This window comes from Malaclemys terrapin, chromosome 10 (assembly GCF_027887155.1).
Source record: "Malaclemys terrapin pileata isolate rMalTer1 chromosome 10, rMalTer1.hap1, whole genome shotgun sequence".
Classification (NCBI taxonomy): domain Eukaryota; kingdom Metazoa; phylum Chordata; order Testudines; family Emydidae; genus Malaclemys; species Malaclemys terrapin.
In genome coordinates, this window is record NC_071514.1 from 52,661,521 (window position 1) to 52,682,560 (window position 21,040).

Consider the following 21,040-nt stretch of genomic DNA (forward strand, 5'->3'; position numbering starts at 1 on the left):
CCCTGTCGTATTCCCCCCCCCACTCTATGTAGCTGGGCTAAGTGGGGGGCACACTTCTTCCTCCCCCCCTCCTTCACAGCAAGCAGGAGGCTCCTGAGAGCAGCTCCAAGGCAGAGGGTAGGAGCAGCACACGGCAGTTGGGGGAGGGACAGCTGAACTGCCTGACAATCGATAGCTTGCTGGGCGGCTGCTGCACAGGAAACTTAGGGGAGCAGGGAGCTGATAGGGGGGCTGCCGGTCCACCCTGGTTCCAAGTCCCCATCAGCTAGCTCCAATGGGCTGCTCTTTCTGCAAACAGTGGACAAAGCAGGCAGCTGCCAAACAATGTTATAAGGGAGCATTGCACAACTTTAAATGAGCATGTTCTCTAATTGATCAGCAACGTAACAACGAAATAATGTTAACCAGGATGACTTTAAGTGAGGAGTTACTGTATTGCCAGGACGTGTGTGATGCCTGAATAAAAGTCTGTCGATACTCAAAGAACTATGGGTACATTTGGTTTATGCTACCACAGGGACGCCCTCTATTGGGGCGTATGGCTGGCTTAGTTTGTTGCCAACCCTCTCCAGTGATGGAGGAGCCCCAGAGGGTTGACAGCACCACCGCAACATTCAGATGCTTCTCCCAGCGTGGAGTGGATGAGCACAGCCCAGCACATGGCTCTGTAAGATCAGGCCACAAGGCCAGGCTGGCCCTTGAGACCCTTGGAGTCAGGCCAGGAGCGTCTTCATGACAGTCTCTCTCACTGTGTATTGGCTGCTGCTCTGGGCTCTCACTGGCAGAGGAAGAGATGCCCAAGAGTGGCAGGGGTGTGTGGTGGGGAAATGGTTACCCTGCACTGGGGGCTCGGCACAGAGCCTGTTTGCAGGGGATTCTGGCTGCAGAGGCAGGTGGATTCTCCTGTTTCCAAGCTGTTATCCCATCCCTCACAGACTCACCCTGGGTGATGAGGCTACAGGGCCTGGTGCAGGCTGTTGGGCCATCGTTTGCAGCTGATTGGGTTGGGTGAGTGGCCCATGAAGGCAACAGAGTCATGGGGCAAGCTGACCCAGGTGAGGGGAGTGCTATAGAGAGGGGCTCCTCCTGCCCCATGGCGGGGGGGGGGGGGCGGTGCAGGCGATGGGCCTCCTTCCCCCTATGCAAGCACAGCAAAAAGGCACCTCTGCATGTGAGCCTGCAGCCCTGGGGCTGAGTGCCTCTTCGGAGGTGCCAGGCACCTGATTCTAACCCCTTGTGCAGTCACTCACCCGTGCACAGCGAGCGTGAGACACTTCACTGTGGGAGACCTGGTCGTGTTTCACACCCACTCTGTGCAGGGGTGAGTGATGCCCTGAGGTGTGCAAAGCCCTGAGGGTTTAGGGAAAGTGAATCCCCAGGTCCTACTCACAGCCCTGCCACTGACTTGTGACCCTGAGCAAGTCAGTTCCCTGTGGTGTGCCTCAGTTTCCCCATCTCCACAGTGGAGAGGATTGTGACTCCCTGTGGAGTCAGATGCCAGACTCCAGAGCAGGGCACCGGGGCATTACCTTTCTCAAACCATGGCAGGTAGAAAGGACAGGACACGTTGATGGTGCTGCCCGGGCTCCCATCTGGCCAGCAAGCGTACATGTCGAACGTCCGGTTGCAGTAGAGCCCTTCGAAAGACAAAGGCAAAGCTCAGGAGGGAAGAGGCCAGCTGTCTGCGCAGTGCCTGGTCTGCACCATTCCCATCATCTGCTTACACAGGCCTTGCAAACAGCCTGGCCTAGGGAATTGCAGGTGGTCACACCTGTTAGCTGAGAGCATTCCTCATTCCTCTCCCCTGCCGACTCGCTCTGCACAGCGGGTTGGAACTCTCCACCTGCCGCCACCCAGAAGCCACTCTGCAAACAGCTCTCCAGCCATCCCAGCCAGCAGCTGCTGCTCTCAGGGAGAGCCTGATCCAATGTCCTGGGACTCACTTAGGCCCTGACTTCCCTGAGCTTCGGGTCACCTGCCCTTGTGGGGTGCTGCCAGCCTGTTGGCCATTCTCATGGTCACAGTGACCCAGGCTACTACTGGGAGCTCCTTGAATCAAAATGCTGAGACTTAGCTTTAAAACTGCGAGCTTCAGTGATTGTGTGCACACTCCCTGGGAACCTGCCCTACTTGATCTGTATATTGCTCTGTTCCATGTCTGCACAGCGCCTAGCACCATGGGACCCTGACCTCTGACTGGGGCCCCAAGGTACTACTGCAATGCAAAGGCTAGAGCCCAGCAACGCCTAGTGATAGCCAAACTCCCAGAATCCTGCCCGCCCTCGCACTGACCTGGGCCTGGGACCTTGGCAGCTGTCTCATGTGCCAGTCTGAGTGCCGGCTGTCGGCCTGGACCCTGGACAGGATTTCCCAGGGAGCAGGCAGCCCAGCTGAGTTGTCTCCTGGAGCCCTGCACCATGCTTTGCTTTTTCTCAGCACCCAGAGCTCCAAGTGCCACACTCTGGGGGCCATGCCACCTGCCACCCAAGTGCCTCAGGAACTCTCTGCAAACCTCTGCCCATATGTCTGTCTCGTCTCCTCTCGGCCTTTGATGAGACAGGCTCTGAGTTCCTCACCTTGGACGTGCAGCCAGTTGCCATGGTGGCATCACAATGGGTCGATGGTGGCTAACACAGTGCAAGCCGGGTAGATGCTGCCCATGGTCGCACAGATTAGGGGCCATAAATAGCTAGTCGGGATGGGCTTTTGAGCAGGCTGGTGAGTCAGCCATAGCAGGTGGCTCTTAGCTCAGACAGCAGGCCGGGGACTGGCTGGAGAGTGGAATGGCCATGAGGCAATCAGCACTGCGGGTCGTGGTATTAATGAACCATGGGGGGGGGGAGCCTCTGGCAGTTGTTGTGGGGGGGCAGAGTTGCAGGGACTGTCGTGTCCTGAAACATCCCAGCTCCTAGCCCTCATCCCCAGGAAAGGGCTGGCCTGTGGGAGTTTCTCTCCCCGCACTTGCAAAAGCGCAGGCACGCTTTGAGTGTCTCAGCTTCAGCCTGTCCATGCGCAGTCCCCCAGTCCAAGATTTCACTGTGGCCATCGCCGGTCTAAGCCGAAAGCAAGTAATACAACCCCTGCTGGGAGGGAGCTGCCCCTGCGGGAATGTGGCCATAGGCAGTAAATCCACTCCAACCCCCCCAGCACTGCCCCTGCAGGCTGCCCTACCTGTGGGGAATGGCTCATTTGCCAGCTTCTTCAAGCACTCGTCCCGGTATCTCATCCACTCCTCGAAGGTCTTCTCCAGAACTTTCGCTCTGCAGTGCTGGGAGGACAGATCTCAGGTTAGAGTCTCATGCCGGCCCAGGGCTCCGGTAGCCCTGCCTGGAGCACAGGGACCGCCAGGGAAAATGCAGCCCCTTCCCACTTGCTCAGCCAGATCAGCGTGCAGCACGAGGCAGAGGCTAGATCTGTGGGTGGGCCCAGGGCTGGAATGGCAGTGGGTGCAGGGCTGGATTGAAGGCCATTGGCACAGCTGTGGGTGGGGTAGGGTTGCCAACTGTCTAATCACACAAACCCAAACACCCTTGCTCCCACCTGTCCCCCTGCCCCAAGCCCCAGCCTCTGCCCTGCCCTTTCTCCGAGGCCCCACCCCCCGCTCACTCCAGCCCCCCTCCCTCCATCGCTCACTTTCTCCCACCGTCACTCACTTTCACCGGGCTGGGACAGAGGGTTGGGGTGCGGGATGGGGTGTGGGCTCTGGGCTGGAGGGTGGGGTCAAGGGGTTCAGAGTGTGGGTGAGGGTTCGGGTTCAAGGAGAATGTTTGAGTGAGGGATGGGGCTAACAGCTGTGGCAGGGGGTTGGGGTGCAGGAGGGGTTCGGCGTGCAGCCTCCAGGAGGGAGTTTGGGTGCTGGAGGGAACTGGGGCAGGGGGTTGAGGTGCGGGAAGAGGTTCGGGGTGCAGGCTTCAGCTGGGTGGCACTTAGCTCAGGTGGGTTCTGGATGTCTGGCAGCGGCTCCTAGGCTCACGGGCAGCTAGGCGGCTCTGCGCGCTGACACTGCCTGCAAACACCACTCGCGCAGCTCCCATTGGCCACGGTTCCCTGTTCCCAATGGGAGTCGGCACTCGGGGCGGGGGCAATGTGCTGAGACCCCCTAGCCGTGCCTCTTCCTAGGACCCATTGCCAGACATGCTGGCCATTTCCGGGAACAGCATGGAGCCAAGGCAGGCAGGGAGCCAGCCTTAGCCCTGCTGTGCCGCCGGACTTTTAGCGGCCTAAAATCTCCCAGTTTGGCTTCAGTAGCCTCCGGGAGATCAAGCCCGATTCTGGGAGACTCCTGGCCAAACCGGGAGGGTTGGCAATCCTAGGGTGGGGCCCAGGGCTGGAACGGCAGAGGGTGCAGGGCTGGATTGAGGGCCGTGGAAACAGCTGTGGGTGGGGCCCGGGAGTGGAACAGCAGAGGGTGCAGGGCTGGATTGAGGGCCATGGGCACAGCTGGGGCAGGGGGGTGAGGGCTGGATTGAGGGTCCTAGGCACAGCTGTGGGTGGGGCCCAGGGCAGGGGGTGGAGAGCGGTAGGGAACCCAATCTTGCTATAGTGGGGTGTTTGGGTCAGGATTAGGGGGCACTGGCAGCTGGGGGAAGGGTGCAGCAGGTCCTATCACCCTGAGAACATTAAGGGGTATCTGATGAAATTCCAGGAAAACCCTGTTGAGCATCCGAGTTGGGTCCTGGCCCCCGACAACCCACCGCTCTCCCTACGCACTGTCAGGGCAGAGGAGATCAGCTCGGTGTTCTCGCAAACGGGCCTCATCTGCGCTGAGACTCTTTCTGAGCTCTGGCAACCCTGGTGCTAGCCCTGGGGAGAGCTGGTGCAGCCCCCGGGGCTGGATGGTGACTGCGCTGTCACCAGCAGAGCGGCACTGGGTCTCTAGAGCAATGGCAGGAGCATTCCCAACCATTCTCTGGGCAGCTGCAGCCACTGGGCCAAGTTCACCCTGGTGTAACCATTGCTCCACAGGCTTCCATGGAGTGACACTACGGATGAACTTGGCCCACAGCACCTAGATCTAGACACTGGGGGCTGGGCATTCTCAGTGGAGGGGCCTCAGCTTTGGAACGCGCTTCCAGCTCTGTGGTCAGACAGCTCCAGTCTGCTGTGCTTCAGGCCACAACCTGAGGCCTGTCTCCTGCCCCGGGCGATACTCGTGTTACATGCAACGGCTGGGCCGGAATCTCCCCTGGATTAACTAGTTGTGAGCCGGGCTAGGGGATGTTTCTGAGATGGGCAGGGAACATCTTCCAGAACAGAACAATGACTGAGGGCAGAGTCATAGCAGAGTTATAACTTCCCAGGCCAGCTGTGACCATCTCATCTGATCTCCTGCATCACGCGGGCTGTAGAACTACCCCACAATAATTCTTTTTTGACTACAGCAAATCGGTTTAAAACAATACCAATCTTGATTTAAAAGTTGCCAATGATGGAGAATTTACCAGGATCCTTGGGAAATTATTTCCCCTCCCTATTAAACATTTCCATAGGGTGGGCTGGAAAGAGGAGGGGCCTGGAATCCCCCATCTGCCTCCTCAGGGTGGGCCCTGTGGGGAGGGCAGAGGCTCATGCCCAGCTTTGGGATCACCGTTGGTGCTGATGAGACCTGGCAGGTCCATGCACCCTTACCTGCATGGAGGAAAGGAGGCACATCCATGCAAGGTGAACAAGCATCCAGCTGTACAAGGAGCAGAACATGCCCCTCATGGCTCTCTGCTGGAGTCTGGGGGAGAGAAACCAGTTGCTGGCCCAGATGCGAGGGTTGCTGAGCTGAGCCGGGGTCCCTGGGCGTCTGGAAGAGAGAGGGAAGGGGAGTAGAAGCGATCACTTTGCAGTGGACTCAGGAGAGCACTAAGATTGCTGGTTGCAGCGTGGCTGCAGCTGCGCTTTGCCCCTTGGACTCTATCTCCCTATGTCACAGCTGGAGGAAAGCAGAGCCATCCTAGTGTGCGTATAGGAAGGTTGACCCACTGCCACAGAGAACTGAGACCAGCCAGAACATGGGCAGCAGCAGTGGGGCGAGGCAAACCGGTGCCCCAGCCCATGTGGGGCATCACTCAGAGCCAGAGTCTCCCCACAACGTCACGGCAGATCGCCTGAGTCCAGCTGGCAGCAGGGGCTGAGCATTTCACGAGGTTCCACAGGTGGGATGTGGATATCACCGATCTCCCAACTATCATAGAATCATAGGACTGGCAGGGACCTCGAGAGGGCATCTAGTCAGTCCCCTGCACTCATGGCAGGATTAAGTATTATCTAGACCATCCCTGACAGGTGTTTGTCTAAACTGCTCTTAAAAATCTCCAATGATGGAGATTCCACAACCTCCCTTGACAATTTATTCCAGTGCTTAACCACCCTGACAGTTAGGAAGTTTTTTCCTAATGTCCAACCTAAACCTTCCTTGCTGCAAATTAAACCCATTGCTTCTTGTCCTATCCTCAGAGGTTAAGAAAAACAATTTTTCTCCCTCCTCCTTGTAACAATCTTTTACGTACTCGAAAACTGTTATCATGTCCCCTCTCAGTCTTCTCTTCTCCAGACTAAACAAACCCAGTTTTTTCAATCTTCCCTCATAGGTCATGTTTTCTAGACCTTTAATCATTTTTCAGAGTAACAGCCGTGTTACTCTGTATCCGCAAAAAGAAGAACAGGAGTACTTGTGGCACCTTAGAGACTAACAAATTTATTAGAGCATAAGCTTTCGTGGACTACAGCCCACTTCTTCGGATGCATACTGGGCTGTAGTCCACGAAAGCTTATGCTCTAATAAATTTGTTAGTCTCTAAGGTGCCACAAGTACTCCTGTTCTTCTTTTAATCATTTTTGTTGCTCTTCTCTGGACTTTCTCCAATTTGTCCACATCTTGCCTGAAATGGGACACCCAGAACTGGATACATCACTGCAGTTGAGGCCTAATCAGCACAGTATGTCTACACTACGAAATTAGGTCGAATTTATAGAAGCCGGTTTTATAGAAATCGGTTGTATACAGCCGATTGTGTGTGTCCCCACATAAAATGCTCTAAGTGCTCTAATCGGCGGACCGCGTCCACAGTACCGAGGCTAGCGTCGACTTCCGGAGCATTGCACTATGGGTAGCTATCCCACAGTTCCCGCAGTCTCCGCCGCCCATTGGAATTCTGGGTTGAGATCCCAATGCCTGAATGATGCAAAACAGTGTCGCGGGGGGTTCTGGGTACATGTCATCAGGCGCCTCCCCCTCCGTCAGAGCACCGGCAGACAATAGATTGGCGCCTTTTTACCTGGGTTACCTGTGCAGACAACATACCACGGCAAGCATGGAGCCCGCTCAGATCAGCTCACCGTCACCATATGTCATCTGGGTGCCGGCAGACGTGGTACTGCATTGCTACACAGCAGCAGCTAACTGCCTTTTGGCGGTAGATGGTGCAGCATGACTGGTAGCCGTGGGGCTGGCAGCCCCTTGCCTTTTGGTAGAAGATGGTATATTACGATTGGTATCCGTTGTCATTGTACTGCAGTGGCTGTCAATCATGGACACCTGGGCAGACATGCAATTGTCTCGATGATGATGGTTATCAGTCGTAGTATGCTATTTTCTGCCCATTGCCCAGTATTTTCTGCTAAGCACCCAGAAGAGGCCAAGGGCGATCTGGGTGCTGGCAGATGTGGGGCTGGCAGACATGGGGCTCCATTGCTACACAGGAGCAGCCCCTTGCCTTTTGGCAGAAGATGGTATATTATGACTGGTATCCGTTGTCGTCGTACTGCAGTGGCTATCAGTCATGCTGCACCATCAGCTGCCAGCTTAAGATGTAAAAAATAGATTTGTTCTGTATTCATTTGCTTTCCCTCCCTCCGTGAAATCAACAGCCTGCTAAACCCAGGATTTTGAGTTTAATCTTTGGGGGGGGCCATTCTGTGTGACAGTTGTTTGTGTTTCTCCCTGATGCACAGCCACCTTTCTTGATTTTAATTCCCTGTACCTGTACGCCATGTCGTCACTTGGTCCTCCCTCCCTCCCTCCCTCCTTCCCCTGGTCCGTCAGATACTAGTTTCGCGCCTTTTTTCAGACCAGGCGCCATAGCTAGCACTGTGATCACGGAGCCCGCTCAGATCACCACGGCAATTATGAGCACTATGAACACCACGCGCATTGTCCTGGAGTATATGCTGAGCCAGGACATGCCAAAGCGAAACCCGGACCAGCCGAGGAGGCGATTGCAGCGCGGCAACGAGAGTGATGAGGAAATTGACATGGACATAGACCTCTCACAAGGCACAGGCCCCAGCAATGTGGAAATCATGGTGTTTCTGGGGCAGGTTCATGCCGTGGAACGCCGATTCTGGGCACGGGAAACAAGCACAGACTGTTGGGACTGCATCGTGCTGCAGGTGTGGGACGATTCCCAGTGGCTACGAAACTTTCGCATGCGTAAGGGCACTTTCATGGAACTTTGTGACTTGCTTTCCCCTGCCCTGAAGCGCCAGAATACCAGGATGAGAGCAGCCCTCACAGTTGAGAAGCGAGTGGCGATAGCCCTGTGGAAGCTTGCAACGCCAGACAGCTACCGGTCAGTCGGGAATCAATTTGGAGTGGGCAAATCTACTGTGGGGGCTGCTGTGATCCATGTTGCCAGGGCAATGAAAGACCTGGTGATATCAAGGGTAGTGACTCTGGGAAACGTGCAGGCCATAGTGGATGGCTTTGCTGCAATGGGATTCCCAAACTGTGGTGGGGCCATAAATGGAACCCATATCCCTATCTTGGCACCGGAGCACCAAGCCACCAACTACGTAAACCACAAGGGGTACTTTTCAATGCTGCTGCAAGCCCTGGTGGATCACAAGGGACGTTTCACCAACATCAACGTGGGATGGCCGGGAAAGGTACATGATGCTCGCGTCTTCAGGCACTCTGCTCTGTTTCGAAAGCTGGAGGAAGGGACTTTCTTCCCGGACCAGAAAGTAACCGTTGGGGATGTTGAAATGCCTATCGTGATCCTTGGGGACCCAGCCTACCCCTTAATGCCATGGCTCATGAAGCCGTACACAGGCAGCCTGGACAGGAGTCAGGACCTGTTCAACTACAGGCTGAGCAATATGCCGAATGGTGGTGGAATGTGCATTTGGACGTTTAAAAGCGCGCTGGCGCAGCTTACTGACTCGCTCAGACCTCAGCGAAAAGAATATCCCCATTGTTATTGCTGCTTGCTGTGCGCTCCACAATATCTGTGAGAGTAAGGGGGAGACATTTATGGCGGGGTGGGAGGTTGAGGCAAATCGCCTGGCCGCTGATTACGCGCAGCCAGACACCAGGGCGGTTAGAGGAGCACAGCAGGGCACAGTGCGCATCAGAGAAGCTTTGAAAACGAGTTTTGTGACTGGCCAGGCTATGGTGTGAAACTTCTGTTTGTTTCTCCTTGATGAACCCTCCGCCCCCCCCCACACAGTTCACTCTAGTTCCCTGTAAACCAACCACCCCACCGCACCCTCCCCTCCCCACTTCAAGCACCGCTTGCAGAGGCAATAAAGTCATTGTTACTTCACATTCATGCATTCTTTATTAATTCATCACACAACTAGGGGGATAGTTGCCAAGGTAGCCCGGGATGGGTGGGGGAGGAGGAAAGGAAAAGGACACACTGCATTTTAAAACTTTAACTCTTATTGAAGGCCAGCCTTCTGATGCTCGGGCAATCATCTGGGGTGGAGTGACTGGGTGGCCGGAGGCCCCCCCACCATGTTCTTGAGCATCTGGGTGAGGAGGCTATGGAACTTGGGGAGGAGGGCTGTTGGTTACACAGGGGCTGTAGCGGCGGTCTCTGCTCCTGCTGCCTTTCCTGCAGCTCAACCATATGCTGGAGCATATCAGAAACATTTGCAGCTGGTGGAGGAGAAGGGAGAGGTGGTTAAAAAAGACACATTTTAGAAAACAATGGGTACACTCTTTCACGTTAAATTTTGCTGTTCACATTACACAGCACATGTGCTTTCATTACAAGGTCGCATTTTTCCTCTTATAGTGAGGGCCTGCCGGTTTGGTGTGAGAGATCACTCACGCAGTGCCAGGCAACAGATTTCGGCTTGCAGGCAGCCATGGTAAGCCACAGTCTTTTGGCTTTTTTAACCTTCTTAACATGTGGGAATGGTTTCAAACAGCAGCGCCCTCATTTCCCATATCAAGCATGAATTGGGTTGGCCATTTAAAATGTGTTTGCAATGTAAAAGGAGGGGCTGCGGTTTCCGGGTTAACATGCAGCACAAACCCAACTAACTCCCCCTAACTCCCCTCCCCCCCCACACCCAATTCTCTGGGATGATCACTTCACCCCTCCCCCCACCGCGTGGCTAACAGCGGGGAACATTTCTGTTCAGCAGAGCAGGAATGGGCACCTCTGAATGTCCCCTTAATAAAATTGCCCCATTTCAACCAGGTGACCGTGAATGATATCACTCTCCTGAGGATAACAAAGAGTGATAAGGAATGGATGTTGTCTGCATGCCAGCAAACACCGGGACCATACGCTGCCATGCTTTGTTATGCAATGATTCCAGACTACGTGCTACTGGCCTGGTGTGGTAAAGTGTCCTACCATGGCGGACGGGATAAGGCAGCCCTCCCCAGAAACCTTTTGCAAAGGCTTTGGGAGTACATGAAGGAGAGCTTTCTGGAGATGTCCCTGGAGGATTTCCGCTCCATCCCCATACACGTTCACAGACTTTTCCAGTAGCCGTACTGGCCACGATTGACAGGGCAAATTAATCATTAATCATTAAACACGCTTGCTTTTAAACCATGTGTAATATTTACAAAGGTACACTCACCAGAGGTCCCCTGTGTGCCCTCAGGGTCTTGGGTGAGTTCAGGGGTTACTGGTTCCAGGTCCAGGGTGACAAACATATCCTGGCTGTTGGGGAAACCGGTTTCTCCGCTTCCTTGCTGCTGTGAGCTATCTACATTACCTCCATCCTCATCTTCCTCGTACCCTGAACCCTCTTCCCTGTGTGTTTCTCCAGTGAGGGAGTCATAGCACACGGTTGGGGTAGTGGTGGCTGCACCCCCTAGAATGGCATGCAGCTCCGTGTAGAAGCAGCAAGTTTGCGGCTCTGCCCCGGACTTCCGTTTGCTTCTCTGGCTTTGTGGTACGCTTGCTGTAGCTCCTTAATTTTCATGCGGCACTGCTGTTATGGCCTCTGTCCTTCATGGCCTTGGAGACCTTTTCTAATATTTTGCCATTTCTTTTACTGCTACGGAGTTCAGCTAGCACTGATTCATCTCCCCATATGGCGAGCAGATCCCGTACCTCCCGTTTGGTCCATGCTGGAGCTCTTTTGCGATCCTGGGACTCCATCACGGTTACCTGTGCTGATGAGCTCTGCGTGGTCACCTGTGCTCTCCACGCTGGGCAAACAGGAAATGAAATTCAAACGTACGCGGGGCTTTTCCTGTCTACCTGGTCAGTGCATCTGAGTTGAGAGTGCTGTCCAGAGCGGTCACAATGAAGCGCTGTGGGATGGCTCCCGGAGGCCAATAACGTCGAATTCCGTCCACACTACCCCAATTCTGACCCGCTAAGGCCAATTTTATCGCTAATCCCCTCGTCGGAGGTGGAGTAAAGAAACCGGTTTAAAGGGCCCCTTAAGTCGAAAGAAAGGGCTTCGTCGTGTGAACGTGTCCAGGCTTAATTCGATTTAACGCTGCTAAAGTCGACCTAAACTCATAGTGTAGACCAGGCCAGAGTAGAGTGGAAGAATTACTTCTCATGTCTTGCTTACAACACCGCTGCTAATACATCCCAGAATGATCGTTGTTGTTTTTTGGCAACAGCAGTTGACTCATATTTAGCTTGTGGTCCACTATCCCCAGATCCCTTTCCGCAGTACTCCTTCCTAGACAGTCATTTCCCGCAGAGGCCTGGGGCCACACACACCTCTGTGGAGGGACTGCGTAGGGCACCAAAATGGCTAGGGATGGCCCTGTGTGTATTTATACCCGCCTACTGTATTTTCCACTCCATGCATCTGATGAAGTGGGCTGTAGCCCATGAAAGTTTATGCTCAAATAAATGTATTAGTCTCTAAGGTGCCACGAAGACTCCTTGTTTTTTCTCTGGGAATGGTTTTCCAGCCAGTTATGTGCCCATCTTATAGCAGCTCCATCTAGGTTGTATTTCCCTAGTTTGTTTATGAGGTGGTCATGTGAGACAGTATCAAAAGCCTTACTAAAGTCAAGATACACCACATTTACCGCTTCCCCTCCCCCATCCACAAAGCTTGCTATCCTGTCAAAGAAAGCTATTAGGTTTGTCAAACACAATTTGTGCTCAACAAATCCATGCTGACTATCCTTATATCCTGCAGCACAGCCTGGGATGCTCCCTCCCCACAGCCCAGCTGGGACTGCTGCTCTCCTCCTGCAGTATTGCATGGACACAGGACTGTTCCCCACCCTTTGGCACAGCCTGGGAGGATTCACTGGGTCCACCCATCCCTTCTGCCTCTGCTCTTGCTCCTGCCAGCCATGGTGCAAAATGGGGCACCCTCTCTCTGATAACTAGAGCGAGCTGAGTCACTGCTACCAGCAGGCTCAGGGAAACATCTGCACCACAGACCAAATTCTCCCCTCCCTTTTGCCAGCCCAGCTGGGGGTCGGGTGGGGGAGGCAGTGTCCCAGAGGCACCAGAGTTCCTTGGGCAGCTCCATCACTCTCCCGGAGCAGGCCTAGGCTCAGCAGTGACATTACAGCAGCTGCAGCGCCTGGGTGTCTGTCTGGTGTCAGACTAGAAGGGGTTAAACGGCTCTCAGGCCATTGTTAAGGCAGAAGCAGCTCCCCACTTTGATGTGAACAACAGCTGCTCTTAACCCTTGCAGTGCTAGCTCCCGCTGCAGCCCCCGAGCCGTTAGGGGCAATGTCCCCTGGGATGCTGGCCCAGTGAAGGGGACATGCGTAGCATAGGGTGCAGCCGTGCAGGTGCAGGTGTTCCAAGAGCTCTGGGCTGCAGCCAAACAGCCAGGGGTCTGGTGAGCTAGCCAGTGAGTCTGCACTCAGCCTCCCTGCCGGAGCAAACCCCTTTGCAATCAGCAGGGCACAAAGCTATGTAACGGGGTGTCCTGCTCAGTCCAGGGGAACATAGGGAGGAGCTGGGCAGCCACCCCTTTGTTTCCCTGTCAATCAGTGCTTTCCACCCCCAGCAGGACCAGTCGGCAAAGAGCCTTTGGCCAAACCTGGCTCCAGAGACCCTAACCATTGGGGTGCTTGGAATCCGGAGCCAAATCTCCCCACCTTGAACCCACCTCTAACAGCCACCATCCTCCTGGGCACTGGGAAAGCAGCAGTGCTTCCAGGGCCCAGCTTTAATTGGAGCCCTCTCGGCCCTTAACAAGCGCAGCTGAGGGGTGAATCAGCCGTGGGTGCAGGACACCTCCCCACCCCACCCCCCGCATTAAGTCCCAGCGAGAAGCATGTCTGCTGCATTCAGCATGTAGGGCCCTCTCTGCTAGTGCATTTCACTGAGGACTGGCTGCGATTAGCAGCCTCTCCAGAGCTAAGGAAGGAAGACTCATCAGCTCACTCCAGGAAGGGCTTCTCCCTCTGTTGTTCCTTAGCTGGACAGGAGCGGATGCTGACTGGAGCCCAGCATGTGTTGGCCCACAGTCAGGGCCGGCTCCAGCATTTCTGCCGCCCTAAGCAAAAAAAAAAAAAAAAAAAAAGCCGCGATCGGCGGGAGTGAGGGACCTGCCACCCCCGAATTGCCGCAGGTGCCGCCCCTCTCCCTTGGCCACCCCAAGCACCTGCTTGTTAAGCTGGTGCCTGGAGCCGGCCCTGCCCACAGTCAGCAGGCTGAGCCTGTATGGGGGCTTGTATCACCTGTCCTGGGATTCACACAGTCTGCCAGTTGCTATTGGTGCTGTTTGGGGCCCTCAGGCACAGAGGGGGAACTGAGAAACAAAGGGACAGAGGGCAGAGAAATGAAGGGCCCCCTGATATCCAGGAGCCTGCAGGGGCCAAAGAAAGAGCCAGCGGGAGAGAGGTGAAGTAGGATGGTCTCAGGACATCAGGGAGCAGGAACCTGGGTGTGGTAACACAGTGAGAGACGGTGACCCCACGACCTCAGAGCAGGAGGCACCGCTAGCTCAGGGCTGGGCCAGCCAGCGGAGCTGGGGCGACTCATGATCTAACCTACACAGGAAGCAACCGGAAGGGAGGAAGTGGCTGGTCTTGATGTGATCTCCGAGTCTGCTCCTGCTGCAGGCCATGGGAGCTGTGCTGTCAGCTCCGGCTCTGTCTGTGCTGGCTGAGAGAGGAAGGTAAAGCTTAGGGGCGGGAGTTTCCGCTATGCTTCGTGATGGCCTAATTTGGCTCTCCCTGAAGCCAATAGGAGCAAAGTTGGAGCGATGCTGAGTGCTTGGGGCAATGCGAAGGGCAGCTCCCACAGATGCCACTGGCGCCAAGGTCGCGGCCCAGGCTGAGTGTCCTGGGATGCGCCCAGTTCCAGCGGCACCACCTCACATCCTGCAAGCCAGGCTCACAGGACTTTGGGAGCACTCTGAAATACCCTGGGCCTGTGCAATACCACCAGGAGACCGGACAGGGACTGGTGTGTGAGTGCCCTTCAGCCAGACAACTGGGCCACAGTCCTGCAGGCTGAGGTGTGCCCTGAAGTGTGGCTCTTGCTCCCCAGCTTCTGATTCCTGGGACAGACCACGTGATCCCAGTCTCTAGCATCTTCCCACTCCCGGTGTATCCTAGAGCCCAACTTTCAAGCCTGGGCCCATTGCACAGGAGGGCACAATGTTACTGCTAGAGCAGTAGGTGTGCCATAGCTGCCAGGGTTATTGGCAGTGGTTTATACACCTCCCTATGTCTGATAGGCTGTGATGGCGGTTGCCAACCCAGAGCAGCAGACCAGTGCTCTGCCAATCCAGTACCCTCTCTCTGACAGCTGCCAGCACCAGCTACTGCAGAGGAAGCTGCATATATCCCTGCCAGTGTGAGAAGTTTCTTCCTGACCCCACCCATTAGTGATTGGGTTATGCCCTGAAGCATGAGGATTTATATCAATTGTAAACGTTTTATCCCTCCAATGTAACTGTGACATTCAGAGCAGATTATCCCACATCCACAACTGTGGGGGGGGAGGGGGGTTGCACCTTCATCTGAAGCACTCGAGAGAGGGCGAGGAGCTGTGCCCACCTCCCACACTGCCCTGTGCTTTCTGCACATCACCTAGATGTCCCATGTCCCAGTCAGCTAGTACATATGTTGGCTGTGATATGCACAGCTGGGTGAGCATGTGACTCCTGAGAGGAGCAACAAGGTGTGCTCCCCACTGTCCCGGTACTGCCTAGCTGGCAGGATCTGAGGGGCAGTGGATACCCCTTCCATTGTCCCTGCTCCCATAAAAACACTGGCCATGGCAAGATATGTGTATGTATTTGTAATGGACATCCTGAAATCTTCTCAATATGTCAACATGTCCCTCTACAACACAAAAATTGCCCCGGTGTGTATTCAGTGCAGTCAATGGTGGGCGTTGTCCCCTGCATTGGGAGGGCTGGATGTGGGCCTGGCACCATTTCTCTGTGGGCTACTAAGATGTCACAAATCATTAGCCAAGAACAGCCGCATACTCGCACCCTGAGCACTGGTTGAGTCACAGCTGTTATTGCACTGCCCAGTAGGCAGCCGTCGGGAGGGAGGGCATATGAGATTGCAGCCAGAGAAGAAGAGGGATGCAAACGCGTTTCCATAACATCGAGGGATAATTCTAGCATAGGGGGTGCTGCTCTCCAGCCACATGTGTTCTGAGGAAGCAACACAAGTGCTGGAGCCGCGTCACCGAGTGCCTGGGGACGTATTCTGTCTAGCAGCAGGTTGGCTGCTGCAGTCCCACTGTGGAAGCCCATACTTCCCATGCACGTGGAGCTGTCTACACACCACAGAGAAGCTAGCAAACTGGAAATCTGATTGGCTGCTGAAGGCTCTTGTGAGCAGAAAGCCCTTCCCCACCAGGCACGGTGCAGTTAAAGAACTGTGGTCAGCATCAGCCCCAACCTGCAGCACCTGGGGGGCTCGTCAGGCCAGCCGTGGGCCCTGAAAAGGGAGGCACCCAGCCCTGTTGGGCTGGCACTCGAGTAGAGCTGGATTCCCCCCAGGGCACTGGGTTACTGGCTGGAGAACAGCTGTTTTAGCCCCAGGCCTCTGCCTACACACCTCAGCCCTGCACCTGCTGCTATGCTCCGAACCCCTTGGCCCTGTCCCTGAGCCCGGAGCCCCCTCCTGTACCCCACCCCAGAGCCCACACCCCCAGCTGGAGCCATCAACCCCTCCTGCACCCCAACCCCCTGAGCCAGCCCGATGAAAATGAACGAGTGAGTGAGTGAGGGTGGGAAGAGCGAGCAACAGGGGGGCGGGATGGAGTGAGCCGGGGGCGGGACCTCGGAGAAGGGGCGGGGCAAGGGTGTTCGGTTTTGTGCGAGTAGAAAGTTGGCAACCCTAACAGCCATGCTGGGGGCCTCCCCAAGATGTGGGGCGAGCCGAGGGATGCAGCTTGGAGGGATGCAGCTCACTCCCCTGCTATGTGGCCCACCAGCTGTGCCAGCCAGTGTGTAAAGGGGCAGAGGCACGTATCCAGGGGAGCAGGACTAGAGCCACCACTGGGCTCCCCTGAACACAGGTAGGCACTGGAATTCTTCCTGGCCTGGTGCACCAACTCCCTGTGCCCTCCCTGCTCTCTGTGCCCTGCCCCAGGTAAGGGTCAGGCAGAGTACTGCCCATGTGGGGCACTTGTGAGAGAGCCACCTTTCCCTGAGGCCTGGCAGAGGGGACTGCCTTCAGAGTCTCTTCCCTCATGCTCCAGACTAGGCTTGGATCTGAGCAAATCTTGCACGCCCACCTGTAGAAGCCAGGATGGGTGGAAAACAGGATCAGTGACTAGAATCATAGCAGTGAGAGACACAAGGTCCTGGTAGGTCCCAGCCACTCCATCGCCTGCTTGCTGACGGCTTTCCCTGGCTATGGCAAGGCTAGCACAGTGAGTGCTGCCAGCCTTCCAGGGCCCAGTCGATTGCATGCCCAGGAGATTTTCTCTGATACCCAGCCTGTATTCATTGTCACATTTGTAATTCCTGCACCTCCTCCAGATATCGGCAGCCTGTGATCCTGTCCCCCTGCCCCCACAGTCATCACTCAGCCACGCTGCACAGATTCATATTCTGCAGAACACTGTCATTCATTTTGCACCATTTCACGGGTAATTGGGCACTTGTGCTCAGCCCAGCATAGGAAGGGTTAACCCCAGCACAGCCTCAGCAGTGGGCCTGGTGCTGGGCCACAATGGGCTGTCAGAACTGAGCAGCACTGGACTGCACAGGCGGGACAAGCCCGGGCCCTGTTGTCCATCACTGACAGGGTCAGAAGGAATCAAAGGCGGCTCTCTTACCAGGAGAGGCGTGGGCTGCTGCTGAGTGCAACCAGCCAATAATCCAGGGCCCACATTCTCCACCAAGCCCCAGTGCCCGTCCAGCTCCTGCAGTCACTGCTCCAAGGGCTGCTGTTTAAAGGGCAAAGATTCGTGGAGCAGGATGGATAGCTGCCTGCAAGGGCTGAGCACTGCTGCCCCGGGGTTCAGCAATCAGCACTGCAGCAGCAACCAGATGCAAGGCCTGGGGCACGGAGGGGGGACCCAGAACAGGCACCATGCAGCTACTCCCTGTGATGGGGCCTAGATCTGGCCATAGGTGTCATATTGACACTGGGAAACGTCCTGCTGCCCAGCAGTCTAGCTGGGGGTAGAAAGGAAATAGAAGAATTAACCCAGGAGGTCTTTGCTGCCAGGCATCTTTGCTTTTCTCCTAGGTTCCATCCCGCTGTGGAAGGTAGGCACAGCTCTGGGAGTCGCCGCTGGCAGGACTGACACACCACTGAGCTGGAAGAAGACACAGGCTCCAGTCAGATAGGGGCTACTTTACCATACACATGCTCATGCCCTGCGGCGAGTCGCTTCTTCCTGTTGTGCTCCGCGGTGCGAGTTACATGAGCTCACTTGCTCTGAGACCTGGAGCAAGACTCAGGCGATGTGTAAGGCCCCAGCCATCTGGCAACTTTTTACCAGGCATCCAGCTGGTTAGGGAGATAGCTGGCTAAACACAGCTCGTGTCCACGGACTCAGTGAGTGCCCATAAATGACCAAGGTGTCCTGCCACGACTGGCCTGGCACACGCATCAGTTCCTGTAACTGGGCAGGTAAACGCATGTTTGGGATGTGGATAACTGCCAACAGGGCCGGCTCCAGGCACCAACCGACCAAGCACGTGCTTGGGGCGGCACCTTATAAGGGGTGGCCAATGTTGGGGTGGTGGGGGGCGCTCGCAGTGTTTTTGTTTTTGTTCATGGGGCGGCGCTCGAGGGTTTTGTTTTGTTTTTGTTCGGTGGCGCGGTGCTGGGGGGGTCAGGGGTGGGGCTTTCTTATAATGCCTATACTACTTCCCAACCCAAAGGATCCCAAAGCACATTGCAAACTCTGCAGCACTAAAATGCAGCCACCTCTGGGCAGCAGCCAGCTGGTACCCTGCACAGATATATGCTATAGTTCAACTACAGGAATTAATTCAAGGCCCTCCTATGTTCTGTATTATGAAGGATTTCAAACTAGATGATCACAGTGGTCCTTAAACATCTATGAATCACCCTGCCCAACTATGGGTGGGAGGGGACATTTAGGCCAAGGACACTGGGGCAAGCCACTAGCCTCGCAGCAAGTGGATCTTTGGTGTCTACACAGAACCAACAGGACCCCAGCCCTGAATTGATCCCGTGTGATGCACAGGTGGAGGGGATCAGCTGACAGGGCTAGATTAGCAACAGGGCTTTTCAGTGAGGCTAGACATTCAATCCGGCAAAGCCATCCCCTTCACTTTTCCTGTGCCAAGCCTTCCCTGGACTAGAACCACCCCTGGGGCACTACAACTGGGTCCCTCACCACTGTCATGTTCCTGTACCAGCTATGGACTGGCTACAGAGCTGCCTATATGCTCCAGATGTGTTCACTTTGAGATCCTTTAATGCTCTGCCAGGTCTGGCTGAGGTTAGCTTAAATAAAGTATGTCACACCCAGCGGCACCTCATGGCTGAACAGTACAATACAGTTTAGCATGCCATTACGACCACCATCCTGCAGATGCCTGGAGCTCCATTGGAAGTCACAGAACTAGCCCTCAGCCCTTCCCCACGTAGCCCGCCCAGTCAGTGCAAAGTCCTTTTGTTTGCCTTTTCCCCTCACTCCCATTCAGTATGGCCCCTGCACCTCCAGCTGACCCTCCAACCCTGCTAGCCAGCAGCACCAACACAGACTGGCATGTCACTGCTTTCTCCCAGGGCGCTGGTTTCTTTAACATCTTTTTTCTTTCAAATGCTCTGCTCTGACCACTTTGATGGTGTAAATTTGATGGCGTCTTGTTGAGCAGCTGTTAAATCCTGTCTGAGCTCATTTGGAGAACAAGGAATCCAGAACAATTTACGGGTGTCAATAATATCACACAAAGATTTCCCGGAAGGGAGAGAGAACCACACCAAGGTTCCAGGACAGAGCGAGAGGAGAGGTTTTATTTTGCAAGTTAAGAGGTTTAACACTCACATACTTGTTCATTTCATTCCTTTAAATAATTACTTCTTAAGGCTCTGGTTGCACCCATTCCATTGCAATGAAATATGACAGTCTAGTCAATGGGGCGTCCCTTCAGATAAGTCTTTGGCTGTATCCATACATTGCACACACTGCACTTAGAAACAAGAGGGTATAAATTTACAGTGTCCTTTGCCCTGGGTTACACAGAGTATCCCAGTCTATGGAAAATACCAATAGGCTAGAATACATTTTCTGGTCATAGTGTCTGTCCCTTTAAACCCTCCTCAAATAAACCTCTCAGCAAGCAGTCAAACTGATTAAAGAGTGAATTTGCAGGCGGTAAATCAAATCCGACTATCAGGACAGAATGCAATTGCAGAGAATGCTTTGTGGGAAACAAGATTATACTTAACACCAGCTTCTGGGCTTAGACTATAACTATGGACTTTAAACACATGCCGTACTTAGTAGCTGAAGCATGAGGGCACTGAAAGATGCATTATACACCAGATGTAGTAGATTGCAGAATGATCTCCCTGCTGTACCTCTGGTTACACAGTGATGCTTAGTCCCACTGCAAAATAACTCAGGCTTTCCCAGTTTCCTGACCTTCCACAGAGTTTAACTCACAGTCACTCTCTCAAACCTGAATAACCTGTGCACCTCCTCTGATATTTCCAGCTCCCTTCCCCATCCATTATTCTGAAATGATTTTGAATTTCACTTACCTTTCCAAACCCCAGCACTCTCCTGTCTCAGCCCAGGCTGCTGGTGGAAGGCAGTCCTGGGTCTCCACAGACGACTCGGCTGGCTGCCCAAGGAGCACTCTGCTTTGGACATAAATCCCCACAGCTAAGGAGAGAACTGCAGCCTGCCCGAGAAAGGGGTAGGAGAGTCCACTTCTCCACTCCTGCTTCCAGCCCGAGAACCTGGCACCTGGGAACCACAGGATGGAGATATTGCTGGGAGGGGAGTGAAGACAAGTTAGCTGTAGCCAGAGTCTAAAGTGTACCTACCTCCTTGGCAAACCGTGCCTCTAATTGCTAGGGCTATGTGAGCATCTGTGTGTATGAGAGAGCGAGCATGTGTGTGTGGCTGAGAGCTGTTACCACGCCACAGACTCTTACAAGCCTGCCTCCCACTCCCCTCCCAGCCTCTCACTGCACAGGGAGCTCCCGCTCAGACGTACATTCATTCCCGTCCAGTTCATCCTGTCCCATGGCAATTGTTCCCAACTTGAACTGACGCACTGCAGGGCACAGAGATCTGCCCTCTTTCTTGGGTGCTCGTCCTCCGCACTGTTTCCAGCACTTCCTCGCAGTTTGTTCTCCTGAGCGAAAGGCTGCCTGCAAAGGAAAGACACAAACCAGTTTGCACCCATATTTGAGTCTTCACATGGGGTAAAGAGAGCCAGGAATGGGTTGGGG

The 21,040-nt window shown here is 54.7% G+C and overlaps 1 protein-coding gene across 1 annotated transcript in view; it reads right to left on the reverse strand.

The window, feature by feature from the left end:
• The window catches only part of LOC128843960 (glucagon receptor-like), a 38,440-nt gene extending 17,759 nt beyond the window's left edge, over positions 1 to 20,681 (reverse strand). Inside the window, exons 1-4 of the mRNA XM_054041125.1 lie at positions 20,342 to 20,681; positions 5,629 to 5,791; positions 3,172 to 3,268; positions 1,530 to 1,637 (exon numbers count right to left, since the gene is read on the reverse strand). Coding sequence (XP_053897100.1) covers positions 1,530 to 1,637; positions 3,172 to 3,268; positions 5,629 to 5,706 — 283 coding nt within the window. The 5' untranslated portion in view covers positions 5,707 to 5,791; positions 20,342 to 20,681. The remainder of the gene's footprint in view (positions 1 to 1,529; positions 1,638 to 3,171; positions 3,269 to 5,628; positions 5,792 to 20,341) is intronic.
• Between the last annotated feature and the right edge of the window lie 359 nt (positions 20,682 to 21,040).